This window comes from Osmerus mordax, chromosome 16 (assembly GCF_038355195.1).
Source record: "Osmerus mordax isolate fOsmMor3 chromosome 16, fOsmMor3.pri, whole genome shotgun sequence".
NCBI lineage: Eukaryota > Metazoa > Chordata > Actinopteri > Osmeriformes > Osmeridae > Osmerus > Osmerus mordax.
Genome location: NC_090065.1, coordinates 2,212,620 through 2,233,689, shown reverse-complemented (window position 1 = coordinate 2,233,689; position 21,070 = coordinate 2,212,620). Strand labels below are relative to the sequence as shown.

General features: G+C 47.8%; 1 protein-coding gene across 3 annotated transcripts; it reads left to right on the top strand.

Annotated features, from left to right (window-relative positions):
• Window positions 1-542: 542 nt before the first annotated feature.
• Window positions 543-14,017, top strand: onecut3b (one cut homeobox 3b). Of its 3 annotated transcripts, none has more exons than XM_067253712.1 (3): window positions 543-1,626; window positions 13,626-13,852; window positions 13,946-14,017. In XM_067253712.1, the coding sequence occupies exons 1-3, from the start codon at window positions 543-545 to the stop codon at window positions 14,015-14,017; spliced, it is 1,383 nt and encodes a 460-aa protein (XP_067109813.1). The 3 variants fall into 3 exon arrangements, with proteins under 3 accessions (XP_067109813.1, XP_067109814.1, XP_067109812.1); XM_067253713.1 differs by having other exon boundaries at window positions 13,626-13,860; window positions 13,954-14,017; XM_067253711.1 differs by having other exon boundaries at window positions 13,626-14,017.
• Window positions 14,018-21,070: the final 7,053 nt, after the last annotated feature.

Sequence of the window (21,070 nt, the reverse complement as noted above, 5' to 3'; positions counted from 1 at the left end):
CGCGCGTGCACACAGCATGGTAGAATATAGGACCAAGTAAATGTGGTGACGAAAGTAAATCCAACAAGGAACCCGAGCTCGTGACCGCGGCACAGCTTTTTAAATACACGGATGCGCGGGCACGTGAAGGTACACTGACTCGCGGCTCGGCCAGTTTTCAGTGGAAGCGCTGTTGGACAAGGGATGAGATATAGCCCACGAGCTCTTATACGCTGCTGGACACTCAGGCTGGTTGCATGCTGCCGCGCGTGAGCGAAGAGATACACGTTGTTTACCTACAACCGGACCCTCAGAAATGATCTGCAAAACCCATGCTGGATTGACTGAGCAGAACTCTAATCAATGGATTGGTTTTGAAATCGTTTGGTAATATTATCGCTCCAGGTGGGCGCAAGGAAAGAAGATTGAGTGCGCGCCTCAGTGTGTGTGTGAGAGAGAGTGGGTGAAAGTCGAGAGAGAAAGAGAGAGAGAGAAAGGAGAGAGCGAACAGGAGGGAGCGGGAGGGGAGGGTGGGCTAAGGGGGAAGATATATCCTTTCAGCAATGGAACTCACAATGGAGAACATTGGCAACCTTCACGGTGTCTCCTCGCACTCACAGGCGGGAGATCTCATGAGCTCCTCGCACGCGCGACCACCGCCGTCCTCCTCTCACCGGAACCTGGTCCCGCACGGCCACGGCGCGCGGTCAGCGATGGTTTCCAGCATGGCTTCGATCTTAGAGGGCTCGGGAGGGGACTACCGGACAGACCCTTCGCTGTCCGGTCACCTGCACCCGGCTATCAGTATGTGTGAGTCCGGTATGGGTCTGAGCAACACGTATACTACACTCACTCCTCTCCAACACCTACCTCCTATATCCACGGTCTCCGACAAGTTCCATCACCCACACCCACACTCCCACCACCATGCAGCCGCCCACCAGCGACTATCTGCGGGGAACGTCAGCGGCAGCTTCACGTTGATGAGGGACGACCACCGTGGGCTTGCATCCATGGGCAATCTCTACGGTCATTACCCCAAAGAGATGTCCGTGTCCGGGATGGGCCATGGCTCCCTCTCCCCGCTCTCCAACGGCCTCGGTTCTTTGCACAACTCCCAGCAGTCGCTGTCAGCCTACGGTCCCAACCCTCACCTCTCCAGCGACGCCAAGATGCTCTCTCCGGTGTCCGGGTTCGAGTCACACGCCTCCATGTTGTCTAGAAGCGACCAGGAACACTTGGCCAGGAGTTTGGGAGGCCATGGCCACGGCATGATCACCAACCTCAACGGGATGCATCACCACCCGCACAGCCATCTCCACTCCCAGTCCAACGGAGCGGTGATGCTGGGAGACCGGGAGAGGCACGGCCACGGGGCCGGTCAAGGGGGGGGAGCTGGGGTCCAGGCGGAGGAGATCAACACGAAGGAAGTAGCTCAGAGGATAACGGCTGAACTAAAGCGCTACTCGATTCCCCAGGCGATATTTGCCCAGAGAATCTTGTGCCGGTCCCAAGGAACCCTCTCGGACCTGCTACGGAACCCCAAGCCCTGGAGTAAACTGAAGTCCGGCCGGGAGACCTTCCGGAGAATGTGGAAGTGGCTTCAAGAACCGGAGTTTCAACGGATGTCCGCTCTCCGCCTGGCGGGTAAGACCCACTTGCTCCCCTCACCATACGTGACGTGGGCTATCACAGTAGCCTGTGGTACAGACTCACAAACTAACGTTTTGTTGATGCGGGGTTGATATTGATTTAATCAAAACTTTGGAAAATAGACGTGCTCCTTCACATAAACGAAGGTGTTAACTCTAGGCTTTACATTTGATATAAATGTAGTCAATATCTTAAAACGAAAGTCAAAAAAGTTGCGCAGAGAACATTCAGATCCCCAGAGATTATGGGCTGAGATTCAGCACCACGGAAAGCGCATGTAACCGCACAAAACGGGAAGTGTATGGCATCAACCGCCTGAGCTTTCAGCCAACGGTTAAAGCAATAGTTTTCTTCCTTGACAAAGTGTTTCCACAACCTGTTACATGACGCATTGTCTAGCTATCGCCAGAAACGTGACTGCGTGAGAGACTGTGGGCGCGAGAGATCATTGTCTCTCACACAGGGGGTGTGAGGTGAAGGTTCTAGAAGCAAGGACCGTGCGCAGGCTTCACGGGCCCACCCCGTAGACTGATGATACATCCACGATACATCAGATAATCACAAACAATCACAAACTGGTATAGTTTCTAATCGTGCCAGCCTCTTATAATCAGTAAGCGTCCATATTTGAAGCAGGTATCTCATAGTGTTTTGTGCTTATGTCACGAAATTAGGGAACGACACGAAAGCTGTGATAAGCAAACTACACATGCTGCGCACGCTAGGCCCTGCCAAGCTCGTGCAGACGTGTTTAGCCTACTAGCTTTGGACAACTAGTTGCACCGGAGGGGAGGGGAGAGGAGCGCGTCAGCGGGGCGCGTGACCCCTGGCTAACTGATCAATAGGCCAGTTCCCACTCTCCCTTTTAAATGTGGCACACGGATCAATGCCCGTATTGGAGCTGAAAGACGGCTATAACCACACGGCCTCTTTGCCTTTTCATTTAGCCCGCTTTGTAGTGAGAGCGCTAAATTTAGACCGAGCAGTGATTTCTCAGATTCGTTAGGCTTATTGAAAAGCCTGACGTTCTCATTACATTTGTTGAAACATAAGTTTGATTTAGTCCAATATTGGTTATGAAAAGCGAAACGTGTGTATGTCCTTGCCCCTAAGAGTAATCAAAGCCATTAACGAAATCCCAGCGTTAAGGCTGCCAAGGTGGACTACCTCAAACTATAAATCATTTTCTTTTAAAGACTCAAGGACATTACATGCTCTCTCTTTTACACACACACACACACCCATACACACACCTGCACGCACGCACACACACACACACACACACACACACACACACACACACACACACACGTACACACACCTGCACGCACACACACACACACACACGCACGCACACACACACACACACACACACCCACACACACGCTCACACCACACATACACAGTTTTCTCTAAACACTGACATGCTAACATGACTTTAGGGACAGCTTGTATTGTCACCATACAAGGTCATTGTGTTTAAAGGTTGTGACCTCTGCTGCCAGACTGATAGGTTTCTGCATCTCACTGTTGAGTATAACTATCACACTCGGAAATATCACCATTCTGCTTTTATCAACATTTACACAATTATTGCTTCTTTTGATGGAATGGTGTTACATGTGATGTATGGGCATATAAAAGAAAGATAGATAGATGTAAAAATGAAGATGGATAGATAGATTCAGAGATAGATGGAGATAGGTAGATAGATGTAGAAAATGATGATGGATAGATAGATGGATAAATAAATAGATCGACAAAGATAAATTTATAGATAGAAAATGTGAAGATAGACAGATAGAAAATTATTAAGATAGAAAGATAGATAGTAGAACCCCATTGCAGTCAATGTGTGAGTGTCATTAATGGTGTAGCTCTGTCCTTTTTCTGTTTGCCTGGCTTTGCACATAAGAGATCAATAATGCTGCTTCCTTTACCCAACCCCCACTCTCTCTCCTCTCTTTCTCCCTCTCTGATTCTTCTCTCTCTTCCTCCATCTCTCCCTCTCTCCCTGTCTCTCTCTTCCTCCATCTCTCCCTCTCCCCCTGTCTCTCTCTTCCTCCATCTCCCCCTCTCCCTCTCTCTCTCTTCCTCCATCTGTCTCTCTCTCTTTCTCTCTCTCTCTCTCTCTCTCTCTCTCTCTCTCTCTCTCTCTCTCTCTCTCTCTCTCTCTCTCTCTCTCTCTCTCTCTCTCTCTCTCTCTCTCTCTCCTCCCGCCCTCACCTCTCTCTTTCCATCTCCCTTCTTTCGTTCTCCCTCCTTTCCTCTCCTTTTCTCTCCTCCTTCATCTTCGTGGCACATCACCAAAATATCACCCATCATGCATTGTGACGGTCCTCTGACCGCAGGCTGTTGATTGGCTGAGGATCAGGGGGAAAACAAAGGAAAGGACAAAGGCATTTAGGGATTCCAGCTTTATGAAGTCCGAGTTCCACACACACCCCTCACCCCACCCACATACACACACACCCACACACACACCCCTCACCCCCCCCACATACACACACACACACCCACACACACACCCCTCACCCCCCCCACATACACACACACCCACACACACACCCCTCACCCCCCCCACATACACACACACCCACACACCCCCCCCCCCAGCAGGGCTGAAGGTTAACATGGAGACGGGATTCTCATTCTGTCCGTGATTTCATGATCAATCCATCAATACTCGTTGTTTGTCGATGTGAATATGCTGGGTTTCAGAGTACAGACTGGTAGTTTGGAATATTAGTATTCCTGGTACGAGTGTGGGCAAAGTATTTGCAAATACTTTGGGGAGCGCTCGATTTTTGCTTTTGTTCCCTTAAAGAATAGAAGACCCAGAGAGATGAATGATGTTAAACGTGTTTGTGAATGCTTTCGAGATAAAAAAAAACATCTGTCTGTGTTTATATTTATCTAAGTGCGCTTTGGTCCTGCTGTAGGTATACAAACTGTAGTGAATCGGTGCTGACTTAAGGGCAGGTCTCAGACCAGTGTAGATGGTGAGGCTGTGATGCTTGTGGTCACAGAGGACGTGGATAAACTGACCAGTGATCTGTTCTTAGGGCGAAGAGAGATCTATTTGTCCATTCAGAGCTCCTTTACCCTCTGACATAACAGCTGCCACAAAGCCTATAGAGTCACACAGGAACAGAACCTCCGTGGTCCTACTGGTGACCAGCAAGGACACCATCAGGAACACAAAGGCTCCTGTTCACAACTAGAAACACAATCCACTGCAATCCTGTGTTTTCATATCGCTTCGTACACGCGAGACATGCAGCCTTGTGTTCTGAGGTAGCGACTGTGTGCGTAATATACAGGCCTTGTTTATCTGTCACACCACCCCTGTGTTTCCATCACTTCTTGCGACTCCTTGTGTTTATTAACTGTACGCTGTGTGTCATGAGGGATCTGTCACCCATACCTACAGCTGCACCATCGACAGATGCAGTGAATGATTTAGAGGAGCATCACTTCATTCATCGGATTAAGTCTAAATCTACATCATTCTGTTCTCACGGCAGAATTTCATTAAGAACTTTCGGAAGGGTAAATAAGGAAATGACACCACCCCGACTGAATGTAAACAAACTTGGGTGGTGTAGAAATAGCGAGGAGACCCCAGAGGTAGGGAGGTGCTATTGATCGCGTGTCGGCGAGTTTGGGCTTTGTGTGAACAGCTAGATAGAGCAGGCTGGTGTGAGGATCGATAGGGACTTTAATAATTGATAAGTACGAGAGGTAGAGGGAGACGAGAGGAGAGGCTGTGGGAGGGAGGCTGAGAGGAGGTTTGTACGAGGGGGAGATGAGGGGGAGGCTGTGAGGAGGTTTGTGTGAGGGAGAGGGGACAGATGGTTGGGGCTGAGGGAGAGAGAGATGGGGGAGGCTGGAGGGAGGCTGGAGAGAGGCTGGAGAGAGGCTGGAGGGAGGCTGGAGAGAGGCTGGAGAGAGAGATGGCGGAGGCTGGAGGGAGGCTGGAGAGAGGCTGGAGGGAGGCTGGAGGGAGAGATGGGGGAGGCTGGAGAGAGGCTGGAGGGAGGCTGGAGGGAGGCTGGAGAGAGGCTGGAGGGAGGCTGGAGAGAGGCTGGAGAGAGAGATGGGGGAGGCTGGAGGGAGGCTGGAGGGAGGCTGGAGGGAGGCCAAGGGGAGGTGTGAGCCCCTGTACTGTGGTAACCAGAGCCAGATGTGGTTAACAGAAACAGCACAGATATCACAACCCTCAACACAATCGTCAGCTGGTAACACTCTGCAGGGACAACATCCACACCACAAGGCTGACACCAGAGACTCATGGATGGCAGGAGCTGCCATTAATGAGATCAATGATGGGGCGAGGCGTGATGGAACAGGTGATAATACGCGGTAGGGATAATGTAGCCCTCAACAATGGACGCCTCAGAAAACCTGGAAGCTTGTGAGATCTTTACGATCGTTTTTTTTCCTCCAAGAGGCAGCAGAGTATAACGGGGAACTGCTGTATTCATGAAGCGATCTGCAGACAAAGACCTTTTTAGACGCTGGTTGTAGAGTGTGTAGGCCTGGGAGCTCCCCTTTCTGCTTATGTCAGCAAAACCTCAAAGCAGTCCGGGCTTGTGATGTCATTTGATTTTAAAGGTTGCTATGGTTTATGGTCTATGTAATGCATCTTTATGGTGGCGTGCAAGCACATTTCACTGCCTGCGTGTGTGTTTGTGTGTGGGTCAGTGTGAGAAATGGAGTGAGAGTGTATGTATGTATGGATGAATGGATGCTGTTGTGTGTGTGTGAGAAAGAGAGTGAGATAATGTGTGTGTCTGCATGCATACTGGTGTGTGTGTGTGTGTGTGAGAGAGAGAGAGAGAATTAGAGTAAGAGTGTGTGTGTCTGTGTATGTGTATGTGAAATTGAGTGTGTTTGAATACATGCATGCTGATGTGTGTAAGAAAGAGAGATTGTGTGGTTTTGCATACTTGTGTGTGTGTGTGTGTGTGTGTGTGTGTGTGTGTGAGAGAGAAGGAGAGCGAGAGAGAGTATGTGTGTACGCATGCTTGTGTGATTGGGTTATAGAGTGTGTCTGCACTATACATTGTTCAGGCTTATCTGACTCGCTCTGAATCGGTATCGATTTCCTCTCCTCTGCTCTCCTCCTCCTCCCTCCCTCCCTCCCTCCCTCCCTCCCTCCCTCCCTCCCTCCCTCCCTCCCTCCCTCCCTCCCTCCCTCCCTCCCTCCCTCCCTCCCTCCCTCCCTCCCTCCCTCCCTCCCTCCCTCCCTCCCTCCCTCCCCCCCCCCCCCCTCCCTCCCTCCCTCCCTCCCTCCCTCCCTCCCTCCCTCCCTCCCTCCCTCCCTCCCTCCCTCCCTCCCTCCCTCCCTCCAGCTCTGGCTCTGCACCAACCAGCAAAGAAAATCCTTCTCTCTCTCCTCCCTCGGTCTTCGTCTCTCCTCCTCCCCCTCTTCTTCACCCTCCTCCTCCTTTCCCTCCTCCTCCTTTCCCTACCTCTCCTCATCAATGATAGTCTCTTCTTACTACAGTGCAAACATGTGGTCATCAGGAGTTTCCCCAGTGCTGAGCAACACAGTCAATCGTCACATAATGCCGCATAGGCTACATAACACAACATGTGTGAAAACAAATTAATTCACTCATTAATTCCAAGGGCAGCATATTTTAACCCTATAATAATAAAAAGATCTGGTTGTTGACTATGGCATAGCACAGCAAGTTAGACGCATGGGGAAAACATATGCACTAAACGTTTGTTCTAAACATCTCATGTCAAAGTCAAGTTGTTTCAATAACGTGTTGTGAAGAAATAACCGACATAGTTCAACCGCACATAATTGAGTGAACTTACTGAAATTACTGAAAAACAAGCGAAATTACAATGCAGACAAGAATCCTTCACGTTGCTACGAAAATCGTCTGTATAACGTGGGTGTATAGGCTACCTGAAATCAAATCAAACTGTTAGTGTGGGCCTGCATCTCTTAGAAGCAATGTCACAAAGGGATTCACAGATGCCCCACAACACATGCAGACCACGAGTCGCTGTCCGCGGTTCACAGAGACTGCGGATACAGTTGCCGCTGAGGAACGTCTGTCGGTTTTTATGTCAACGGTTGTTACAATCAGAATTAACTAACAGGCTCCCTTAGTCTGTCAACTGTTTGTAACCATGAACTGCAATGTCCCATTTCACGTGAGTGTTGGGCTATGTGTTTGTGTGTGTGTGTGTGCGCGCCCGCGCGTGTGTTCTTTCTTTCTTTCTCGATCATTTTATTCCATAAAATCCATTAAAGCTTGTGGTTGATAGTTTGAATATTTGCCAAGACAAATTGTCTGAATGCTTTTTTTTGTTTTTGTAAATGTGTAGACGAATGACTTAATAGTTTTCTCTATTTACTTTGCATCGTTGCTAAATTGTATGCAATTTGTTAGAAGAATTCGACAAACGTTTGCAGTATCAAAGAACAAACATTTAAACCTACTATTAAATCTTCAATGAGCAATCAAATGAACCAGATTTGTTCAAAGCCAGCTTTCAGCCGGTCGAATAAAAAAAACCTAGCAATTGCATTTTCAGTAGAATAGGCTACAGAAAACGTATTTTTCATTTATTTGATGCTTATAATTATTATCTAAAAAAATCAAATGCGGATTATCGTCTTTCACATTTCATAAAGGCCTCGGCTATGTATATTTGATGTTTGATTTTACAGCCTTTACTCCTCCGCTGTCTCACGTATTTAGTCTACTTGAAGGACAGAAAACTCAATTAAAACGAATTTAACGTTTACATTTATAGTATAAGCTATTAGACTGAAAAAAAAGTATTTATTTATAAAGTACGAAGGTCGTTCTTCATACAAGACACAAAGCACAAACACAAAGCCTGACGCATAAGCCAACCTCAATGTGTTTAACAAGCGACCAGATAATTGCCCCTTGCATGCTTGTCCTAGATAAGAAAGCACTGGATTTGCGTCGGCAAATAAACGAAACGTCATAAAATAATCAATCTGCAGTCAATTTTTGCAGTTTATTGTACAATGAAGGAGCGGTTCCGCCACAGCTTTGCCTTGTCTTTGTGGGAACCTGAACGTTGATTTCACAGCAATGAAAAGACTATGATCAATATAATCAATGACCGTGCATCCCAGACAGAGTGATTGACGTGCCTGTTTCTCGCCTGCAGTAGTCCGGCCGGTGCGGGAGAAGGCCCGTCTCACCGCACGCAAAGCGCGATCACGTCCGTCGGTCCCGGCGTCGGTCTCCGGCCCACCGGCTAGCAGCACGGTGCGGTTAGTTATCAATCTCACATGCAGCCCCCCCCCTCCTTCTCCTCATCCCTCCCACCACGCAGAAGTTCACCTATATCACAGCATGCACTTTGCATGCTTGAATGTACCTTGACAGGACTCACAACAGAACTGCTTTCAATGCTGTTAAAATCACCTCCCTGCCACACACAAAATGTCCTTATTAGGAAACAAAAATCTACAGACTAAGGCGCAACTCCCAAATCAAAAGAACAAAATAAGTTTAGTTATTTATAAATTTAAAAGCTACTACAATATATAGGCTACAAATCCGACCACATTAAGAATTTATATAAATATGATATAACGCTTACATAAATCCCTATTAGAAAAGCATAGCCTAATTGTCACACCATATAAACGTCCATAATGACAGACACGCTCGCGGTTCTGTATTTGCATCCGTGTTTTTATTTGAATCTGTCCTGGTCAACGCTAAGCAGCATCACACTGGAGTGGAAGACTTGAGTCTTCTCTCCCTGAATCACTGTAAAAACTGTAATTCCTTGAGGCTTTTAGTAAAACACCTCATGTCAACATACTGTATTTGTTGAAATATACAGTTTGCAGTTCCACATGTTTTGTGATATAAATCACAGACTGATATCAGGTTTACATCCTCCAACTGTATCAATCATATTTTATTTTACCATATGTGTTGAGATAACAAAAAATAATATATATTTTCTATTACAGAATATAACCTTCTAAACCCTGTAGCTATCTGATGGTTCTCAACTCTACTTGGGAGAGGGAGGCTGTGTAGCTCCAGGCTGTCCTAGTGCAGAGGCCTGGGCTCCAGGCTGTCCTAGTGCAGAGGCCTGGGCTCCAGGCTGTCCTAGTGCAGAGGCCTGGGCTCCAGGCTCTCCTAGTGCAGAGGCCTGGGCTCCAGGCTGTCCCAGTGCAGAGGCCTGGGCTCCAGGCTGTCCTAGTGCAGAGGCCTGGGCTCCAGGCTGTCCTAGTGCAGAGGCCTGGGCTCCAGGCTCTCCTAGTGCAGAGGCCTGGGCTCCAGGCTCTCCTAGTGCAGAGGCCTGGGCTCCAGGCTCTCCCAGTGCAGAGGCCTGGGCTCCAGGCTCTCCTAGTGCAGAGGCCTGGGCTCCAGGCTCTCCTAGTGCAGAGGCCTGGGCTCCAGGCTCTCCTAGTGCAGAGGCCTGGGCTCCAGGCTCTCCTAGTGCAGAGGCCTGGGCTCCAGGCTGTCCTAGTGCAGAGGCCTGGGCTCCAGGCTCTCCCAGTGCAGAGGCCTGGGCTCCAGGCTGTCCCAGTGCAGAGGCCTGGGCTCCAGGCTGTCCCAGTGCAGAGGCCTGGGCCAGCCCACCTAGCCTTAGTGACCTGGCTAGGTCCTGTCATGCAAACACCCCAAAGCTAAGAAACCGTGCGATCACTAAGCCAGTGCACCTGCCACCCTGCCGAACACACACAAACGCAAAGACATACACAGGCGCACACACACGACACAGGCATGCAAAAACGCACACACACATACTTGCACAAACACATACAAATACACACCCTCACACATGCATGCACACAGACACACAGACACACAGTCCAAATATTTAAGTGTAAATACCTAACTCTCTCTGCCTGTGTAATCTGGCTGTGATTACTGCGTTAATGACATTGTCTTGACATGTAATTACTCTGTAATATGGTGATAATTGATTTGTAATGACATGGTAAAAAAGACTTATCAAACAAATGGAATTAAGGAAGGAACTATTTTAGACACTGCTCAGGCCACAGAACACCAACTACTTCTAACTTAAAACATGGCTTCAACACAAATAAAAACAGGCCGTTATAATAATTTCACCTTGTCACGCAGGCATGTGAAAGGCTGCTCAGCATTCGAACGCCTCCTCCGCAATTTTCTCCCCTCTTGTCCTCGTCCTCGAAGCTGACCTGTTAGGGACCAGAGAGGTGTCAACAGACGGGCTAAGACCCCAGCCCTCAGGTCAAGAGAGGGTGCTTTAACAAGAAGGGCTCTCCCCTCTCTCCCCAGAGGCCGTTCACCTGGAGGAGGTCTTCCCAGGACACTGGGGGGAAACATTGAGAATGGACCTGTATTGATTATCTGTAGATGTGTATTGATCCTGGATAGAGCTAGGGTCTCGGTTGCGATGCTGTGTTTGGTTTGGGCCAGGGCCCGCGCTTGTTGAGGACGTTGTGTCCAGTGGTGCTGGTCTGGGATCAGGCCCTTCTGTCTGAGTCTCGTGGCTTTGGTGGCGATGTGAGAGGACACAGCTGATCCTCAGGGGGAATACAGTGTCAGTGAAGTATTATCACAGAAATGCTTGTTTCTCCTCTATATATCCATCTATCCATCCATCCGTCTGTACATTTATCTATCTATTTATCTATATATCTATCTATCTGTCTATCTGTCTTGCTGTGAATCTATCTATCTATCTACCTGTCTATCTGTCTATTTGTCTTTCTGTGAATACATCTATCTCTCTATCTATCTGCTATCTGTCTGTCTATCTGTCTATCTGTCTATCCATCCACCCTTCCATCCACCCTGCTAGCCACCTACCTTCCAACCCACCCTGTGTGAAAACACATCCTGGCGTTCCTGCAGCCGTGCAGAGCATCCCAGTCCAGCTGAGCAGAGTTCCACGTTCCACGTTCCGCATTGCATCTCAGCTGATGGAGGAGAACCAGAATGGTGTTGGCGTTGTAAAATGGCCGATGGCATGAGTTGTTTCAAAACAAGCATTACGTATTAAATTATCACTATATTAGCGCTAGCATTTAGTCATTACATTAGAGAGTATTGAGTTTGGGCCGTGGGCGTCACTTAGGGGCCCTGGCATGGCCCGGCCACGACCAATTGAATAAACGTTCCATGAAATGGTTCTGAAGCGCGGATCAATCGATATGGGGACTATCAATCTGAGGGCAAATTAAAACAATGGAGAACAACAAGGAGGGAGAATGGATGAAGAAGACTGGAATGGATGGAGAAGCACTGAGAGAGGGAGGGAGAGAGAGGGAGAGAGACAGAGAGAGGGAAGGGAGAGAGAGAGAGGGAGGCAGGGAGAGAGAGGGAGAGATAAAGAAACACTGTGTGAAAATGTGTGTGTGAGAGTGTGTGTAAAGTATGTGAGAGTGTGTGAGAGAGTGTGTGTCTAAATGTATGTGTGTGTAAGAGTGTGTGTGTGTGTGTGTGTGTGTGTGAGAGAGTGTGTGTAAAAACGTGTGTGAGAGACATAGTGTGTGTGTGTGTGTGACAGAGAGACAGAGAAGAGAAGGGTAAGAAGGAGACGTGAGAGTTCAATAGGTTAAGCCATCACTTCATTAGACGAGTGGCAAAAGCCTTGTAGGGATAAACGATAACACATGAGATGTGATTCGGGTGTATCTGTGGTTTAGATACAGAGACTGTTTCAAGGAACCCCAGAGGGAGGCTGTGCTTGGCTGGAACCCCACACAGAGACACTGGTCTACCCTCTGGCCCGCACACACACTCTCTCTTTTTAGAGGTTATTATCTTACAAAAAACAGTCAAACATTACACGCACCCCTGCCCCATCCTGCACACACACACGTATATTGATCTTCCTCACTCAGTCAAATCTGTTTACTGCTGTTGTCTAAACCGGCTGTAAAGTCATCAATCATTTCCATACACCACCTTCACATCACAGCCAGACCCTATCCTTCAATCGTCAGACCAACCCCCTCCCTCTCACACACACACACACACACACACACACACACACACACACACACACACACACATACACACGTAAGGTTGTTAGAATGCACTAGAGCCATGTTATAAGAGAGGCATTCCTTTGTCTCTTCCGGTGTCCACGTCCACAGCTCTCAATACTCAGTCACAGTCTATCTCAATACACCTCTTTTGTTCCCGCGGATAAACAATTTCTTCTCCAGCTGTCTGTCAGGTGCTCGCGCTCGTGTGATACTCCCTACCGTGACACACAAGCGCGCGCTCAAACACTTCCACACACATACACATACCGTATAGACACACACACACTCTCACACACACACACACACACACACACACACACACACACACACACACACACACACACACACACACACACACACACACACAGATACACACTCTCTCTTTCTCTCGCATACACACTCACACACCGCGGGCTTGCGGATCGATGAGGATCGATTGGGTGGGGAAGGGAGCCCTGATTACTGGACCACGTGTTCAGGAGAAAACCGCGGAAAATCGATCATTGCAGCTTTTAGGGCAGCAGAACTGCACACTCTCTCCACCAACACTACCTGGGCCTCGATGCAGAGCACAGAATCACTGCACCGCGCGACCCGTGTTTTAGCGTGCTGGCTCCACCGCAAATCTGCTTGACCAGTATCCTATCGCACAGGCTTACACTGGCTCTAGATAAATCATGCGTCAATGATTACGATAACCGCGACAAGTAACACTCACCTATCAGTTCTCAAAATAATGTAGTGCTCTTCTGATAAAGCAAAGTTGTCTTTTTATACTGTAGGGCCCACTGTCTCACTCACACGCACCAATCGCACGCATTTTTACTCTTTCGGACACAAAGTCAGGACGGATACTAGTACAGTGAACTGATGTATTTCTCTCTCTCTCGCCTCTCTCTCTCTCTCTCTCTCTCTCTCTCTCTCTCTCTCTCTCTCTCTCTCTCTCTCTCTCTCTCTCTCTCTATTTTTCTAGCATGTAAACGAAAGGAACAGGACCAGGGCCGGGAGAGAAACATGCTTCCCAAGAAACAGCGGTTGGTCTTTACCGACCTGCAGCGCCGCACCCTGGCCGCAATCTTCCGGGAAAACCGGCGACCCTCCAAAGAGATGCAGATCACCATCTCCCAGCAGCTGGGTCTCGAGCTCTCCACGGTCTCCAACTTCTTCATGAACGCGCGCCGCCGCTGCCACGACCGCTGGGGCCCCGAGGGTGCAGGGAGTGAGCACGGGCACGGGAGTGTGCACGGCCATAATCATGCGCACGGTCATGGAAATAGCAACAACAATAACAACAACAACGCAAATTCCTCTTCCCCAGCACAACCGGGCACCTCATCTTCGTCAACCATCTTCTCCAAGGCCTAAGTGCTGGACTGTTTGGGCCTAAACTAGAGGCTCCAAACCCGGAGGTATCGCGACAGCTTTTGGGAGATTTTTTTTTAAACTCGAGCCCAGCGCTTAACACTCCTGATTCACCTCGTTTTGGTCTGGAAAGAGGCCGGAAGTTGGTTGTCTGAATCAGGTTTGCCCATCCACTGTTCTGACACAAAAATGTATTTCGTTTCTGTGACGAATATGACCCATGATCATTTACGTGTATTTCCCTGCCACCTTTATGTTAAAACCAAAGAATATCTAACAGGTTTGAGATTGGTGTAGGATTATAGTTGACTGTAAACCTTCACCTAAAATCATTTGGCTGCAAACCAAAGAATATCCAGAAAGTGACACTGAGAACGTCACTATGGTCCTTCTAAGAGAACAGATCTCTTTCTGGGTAAATTTGTTACAGCTATAGTAGCCTAAAGGCATAAAATTGCTTCGGATCAGTCCAGAAGCTCAAGTATTTTACCAGCTGGTAACATACATACACCCTAAGATAAGACAATGGTGATGGAGCTGACTGCACAGACTTAGTGTGTGTAACAAGACCATCCCTGTTGAATCAGTCCTTTCAGTCTCAGAACAATCACCCTCAAACACAACACAAACCTTTCCCTGAATGTGTTTGTTTGTCTGTGCGAGCATGTGTTTGTGTGTGTGTGTGTGTGTGCTCTGACACATCTCCCCAAGGGTGTGATTTCTCTGCAGTGGTCTGGTAGCTTCTATGCAAGAGCAAGAGTGCCCTCTGGTGGTCGTTCATGATAGCACACCACTGAGGGATGGTAGGAGCCCCTGTAGCTTTATTTATCACAGATCCCCCTGCACACACACACGCACACGCACACACACACACACGCACACACACACACACGCACACACACACACACACACACACACACACACACACACACACACTCCTGATCTGAGAAGGACAGGACTGATATGTAACAGTTTATCCTCTGTGGTCTCTTTAATCTTTATTTGGACAAAGTCTAATCCCATCTCCACAGAGCTGGAGACTGTGTAGCCAAATGAGCGGGTATTTTCAGGTTACAAAGAGAAACAATCAAACTGGGAAGTTACTGGACTAATAATATGAATAATAATAATGATTATAATAACGGTAATGCTATTGTCAGTGTGTAATGTAAGTCTTGTTGGTGCAGGGAGTAGACCTCTTCGTTCTAGTGGCCAAAACACAGAGGTTTAACATCACAATATTATTCCGAGTGCCAATGATGTTAAGCCTCTCGGTGATAATCAGAGAGAACGAGTTGCAGCTTTCTCCCTCGCCAGGGCCCCCTAGTGGTCGGCCAGTGCCATAGCAGCAAGCGAATCATAATGTTTACCCCAGAGGAGGGATGGTGAGGGGGCGATACGGCCATGTCATACCTCAGAAGAATGATCTTGTTGATATGAATCAGTGCTTGTAAGAAGAGATACTGAAATACGGAAGTGTAAATAGCTCTTTCTCAATCTTCTCCCCTTCTTTCTCTTTCTCCCTCTGTCTTTCCCTCCCACCCCTCTACTATCTCACCCTCCCTCCCCCAGCTTTCCTTCCATGGTTTCTTCCTCTCTTTTTCTCTCTTTCTCTATAAAATTGATGCGGGTAATACTAGTACCATAGGCACAGCGTCTCTCTCTTATGACTATGTGCTCTGTTGTGCTACATGTTTATGTAAACAAGCACCTTGTTGACAAAATGTAAAAAAACTAAAGAAAAAAAAAAGGAAAAAAAAAGGAAAAAAACTAAAAACACTTCAGAAAAAAGCGTGGATCGCCGTGGATACGATACGGACTGGTGCTGTGACCGAGGATGACCAGGAGGCATGCTGAAGTGAGACTGTGTGCATATTTGTATATGAATCCCTGTTTGAGACAAAGACTCCTGTAGCCGTGGCAACGGGACACCTAACCCAACCCCCTCCCCTTCTGGTCTCCAACCTCCCACCTCTGAAACTGACCCACAATGCACCGCGCCGCCCGAGGTTCCCAGGAGGGAGGGGTCCTTGGGTCATGATTGGTTGGGAGTGCGATGCAATCACAATAATGACGATGATGACGATATGTTTTCTGTTGGCGAGGAAACCGCCTTTATTCCTCCCATTGGTGATTCTTATTTTATTTTCTTGTTTGTTTTCCCTCAGCAGGGCCCCTCGTGTAGCATCTTCTAGCGTGCGATAATCATATTAGTGAAGAGATGCAGACAGGAGCTGGCAGGGTGAGTTAGGAAGAGAGAGATAGGACGGCGAAGACACCAGATAAGAGAGATGGAGGGCTGATCCAAGATGGCTGCTCCTCCTCCTCCACACAGACCCCAGGAGAGGCAGCGAGGAGCCCTCAGGCCTAGCTCACAGATCCATCCTGGAGCAACAGGAGAATGGGGGGGGGAGGGGGGGTCTGTAGAAAGAGTGTAGACAGGATTTAGATATAGTCAAGCAGTATTTTCAGTGAAATGTGTTGGAGCTTGGAGAGGTGGAGGAGAGAGGTGGAGGAGAGAGGTGGGAGAGATAGTCCTGGTGGAGCCGGGAGGTGGAGGAGGAGGTGTTGGGAGGAGGTGTAGAGGAGTGTGTATGCGTGGCTACCTCACAGAACAAAGTGGACTGAGACACAGCCACCTGTACCAAAGATACTTCAGCCTGTCATGTTCACAATCGGACCAGGAACAGGACCACACACACACGCACACATTTCTATAAACACACCCACAAAAATACACACACACATTCATATAAACACACAAATACACACATACACACACACATTCATATAAACACACAAATACACACACGCACAAGATGGTGTGTGTTCGCCGATACAAGCGCTCACGTACTCGCGCACGCACACGCACACACACACACGCACACACACAGACCTTCACAAAGCAGTCGTGCTTCATTGCAAACACAGGGAGGTGTTTGTTGTGGGTAGAGTCGAGTGCCTTTTTCCTTCAACCACGGGTTTGACTGCTTTGAACGCACACACACACACACACGCACACACACACACGCCTTCCAGTCAAGGTGAAGGGGGGCACAGGTTGGGTGGATGGAGGACTAAATGAGGGGGGCCACATCAACTTGCATCGTAATCAGAAAAGCACTTTGTTTTCTACGTGGATGAAATGATTGTTTTCTACAACCTCCATTATTTACTTAATCGACAATTGCTTTAATTGTCACGAGTCATTGAGTGATACACTTTTTAATTCCTCTACACTCCGACAACACGCACACATACACACTCCAACCAGAGATATTTTTGTGTAATTTGTAACGTGAGTGTGTGTGAGTGAGTGTGAACCTGTTTACAATAAACCAATCACACGGCACACCTGCCCCCCTCTTCGGATCCTACTCTCTCATTGGTCACCATTGAGAATGAACCAATGATTAATCAGCTATTATTTAAAAAAAAATGAATCAAGCTTGATGATTGGCCCCCACCCTCTGGCCACCCAAACCCTCTACACCAGAGCCCTGGTCCAGAGAAGCATGCATCCAAGCAGGCACGTGCAGACAATTCATCCCAATATACCTCAAATCTTTATTGTAAAGGTTCTGTAGTGAAATAATAATGACCATGTTAGCAATGAGAGTGAAATTTTGTTGTGGTTGGTTTTTTATTTTTATTTTCCTTCGATGGGGCGAGTGCGTCCTACTGTCTTCATACGGTTTGATACTGAATACTTTCCGTCCCTGTAATCTGTTTATTTAATTATTTATTTATTTTTTAAACTGCTCTTTGCATGATGTTCTCTGTGTTCTGCTGTGAATGGAAGACTAGCGAAAGGAAACTAAGAGAGGAGGGGGAGAGAGGAGGGGGGGAGAGGAGGGGGGGAGATGCAGTCAGGATGACAAATTATAACTGGGGAGTTAAGGATAGGTTGCTAGGAAACAGGAGTGATATAAAGGTAGAGGGTAATAGCAGGGTATTGAGATAACAAATTAAAGAGAAGAAATAAAAAACAAAAAAACTCGGATTTAAAGACCCACCCCCCCAAAAACAACCCCCTCAAAGAAAACACGTTTATCTACTTTCTTTGGTTTGTTGCTTATTTGCAGAATGTTCAGTTCTCAGTTCTGTTTCATAACTGTCTACTGTGTGTGTGTGTGTGTGTTGAAGTGATCCCCATATTAAAGTAAGAGAATCAAACAGTCACAGCGCCCCTCTGTGGACGGGGGTGAAACGAGCAATTCTTTTATGCATGTATATTACGTAACCCTATAGAAACTGCAGGATGAACTGAAACTGGGGGCAAAGGGGAGAGGGGGAGAAAAGGAGAGGAGAGATGGAGAGGGAGGACACTGTGTCTGCAGAATGGAGGGAGGTGCAGGTGCCATCTACTGTTATATATCTTGTTTTGGGTGGTGTGTTTATTTGTGTGCTGTCTTGTGTGGGTATTGCCTTCCCTTCCCTGCCCTGTACTTGTATCTTGTGTGTCGTTAAATGTAACCCCTGTACGGATGGATGGATGCACGGATGAGTAGATGGATGGTTGGAAAGTTAGATGGATTGAATGTTGGATGGATGTGCAGATTAATATATGGTTGGAAAGTTAGATGGACGCATGGACGGATGGATGAATGGATGGATAGAAGGTCAGATATATCGATGAATGGATGGATGGAAGGTAGATGGATGGATGTTCCTCCATCTTCTGTGGGTTACAGTAATACTAACATTGTTACCTGAACATTATACCCTCTCATACCTGGATACCTTATTTTCTATGTGTTTTTGTACAAATTTCTTCATTTCATGTTGTCCAATAGAAGTCACCTACCTGTATGACTCACCATGTATTGTAACAGTTGTCTTGGTGCATGGGGGAAGTTTGTAGTATGTTCCGGTATGACTGTTTCTGACTGTTTCATCAGCAGTCACACGGCTACACAGAACAGTCAGCCAGGCATCCAAGATGTTTTATTCCGTTTTTTTCGTTTCAGATGGCAGCGTTTTATTCTCTCCAGACAGACAGAGCAGATCCCCCGTGTTCTCCCCCCCCCTTCCCTCACCTGCCAATCAATCTGAACCAAGTGTCTTTGAGATGGTAGAAGACAATCAATTTCCAATAAGGAGGAGACAAAAAAAAACTACAAACGGGAGAGAGTAAACTCAGAATAAGGGAGGGCTGGAGAAGGCAGAGGTCGACTGAACAGGAGGGATGAGAAGGAGAGCAGTTCTCAGTGAGCTGTGTGGTGGTGTGTGTCTCTGTTTGACCTCTTAGAGGATTGACCTCTATCAGGGAGATCAGGACACCAAGGACCCCCTCTCCTCCCCCTCTCTTCCCCCTCTCCAGGGTCTGACTGGTTGAGTGGACATCTAATCGAAAACGCACACACACCCACATGCATTCACACACATTTATACACACACACACCCACACCTACACACATACACATCCTCACACATGCACGCACACATACCCAAAAACATCCACACACATACGCATGCATGCAGGCACACACACACACGCACACACGCACACACACACACACACACGCACGCACACACACACACACACACACACACACACACACACACACACACACACACACACACACACACACACACACACACACACACACACACACACACACACACACACTGAGAGCTGTTCTCCTATGAATCCAGTATCTGTTACCATGGAGGCTGTTCAGTGTATCTCCTGTTCAAACCCTTTAGAGGGCGGAAGTAAGTCATAGGACTGGAAACATGGAACATGTGAGTGAGAAACCAGTGATTGGTAAACAACTGTGTGTTTTGAGTAGAATAAATAAATAAAACAACAACTGTAAGACGCTCTTGGTTTTTCTTTAAGGAACGAGACATTGGTGCACCACCGCCCCCTGGTGGAATCATGCTGAACATGATGGTCAATACGGGTTAATGTCTGAAAATGTGTGGGTGGGTGTGTATGAGTGTGTGCATGTGTGTGTACGTGGGTGTACATGCATATGTGAGTGTGTGTGTGAGAGAGAAAGAGATAGAGAGAGATAGAAAGATAGAGAGAGAGAGAGAGAGAGAGAGTGAAAGTGAGCTAAACAGAAGAGACAGGACACAGCTTACAGAGTAACATGCCTTTTATGATGGAAATAAAACACAGTTATTTTTGTACAAGACAGTATAAAACACAAACAACAGAAACCGGGTGTTTTCAGACACAGAGACTTGACACAGCATCAGCTGTGCTCACCCCGACGCTGTCAGAGAGCTGTGCTCACCCCGACGCTGTCAGAGAGCTGTGCTCACCCCGACGCTGTCAGAGAGCTGTGCTCACCCCGACGCTGTCAGAGAGCTGTGCTCACCCCGACGCTGTCAGAGACAGACACACGTCAGTCTCTCTCCTGCCGGCTGGCAGAGAGAAGCCATGAGCCGGGGAGAGAGACTCGTCTGATCCCTGACGAGGAAAACAGCCGTGTTTTAAAGAAGTATACTATCGTACACTCTCCTAGCTACGGTATTTACACGTCAACAGTCCTTCATCCTGTCAGACATGGCCTGGTGATCCACTGATTACACGACATGATCGTATGGCTGTTTATATCTACTATTTACAACTCTGCTCTCTTCCAAACCAAGGATCCAAACGTTAGATCTAGTAAATGACCTTTTCACAGGTTCAAATTTTGTACTGCTGTGATCAGTGGCTTTGGGTATCATGATCCAGTACCGTCTGTGGACAAGGTAGTGACACAACACTGTCACATGATACAATTCACAGGAACCCCATTGTGATGCCATAATTCTGATAAGAATCCGATAAGAGTTCCAAGTTCAACAAAGGGCAGAAGCTTGAGAACCACAGAACTGGAATTTCCGACCAGACGGCACCTTCCGGGTTCTCTGGCCAGCCGCGGTGTGGAGCTCCAAGGGTCTGCACCCATTCCCAGGTTTCATAGAGCTGCATAGTCACAGGCTCATAACTCACAGACACAAGGCAACCGAAGGAAATAAAAATCGTTCTAAACTTCTCGACGAGGTTGATGCCAGGATGTATCAAGAGACAGAGAGAGAGAGAGAGAGAGAGAG

What these genes read in the sequence shown, in the direction of transcription:
- onecut3b (XM_067253711.1), top strand. Translation starts at nt 543, where the DNA reads ATGGAACTCACAATGGAGAACATTGGCAACCTTCACGGTGTCTCCTCG. An exon ending in GTCCGCTCTCCGCCTGGCGG is followed by an intron (nt 1,627 to 13,625) that starts GTAAGACCCACT and finishes CTATTTTTCTAG; the next exon opens with CATGTAAACGAAAGGAACAG.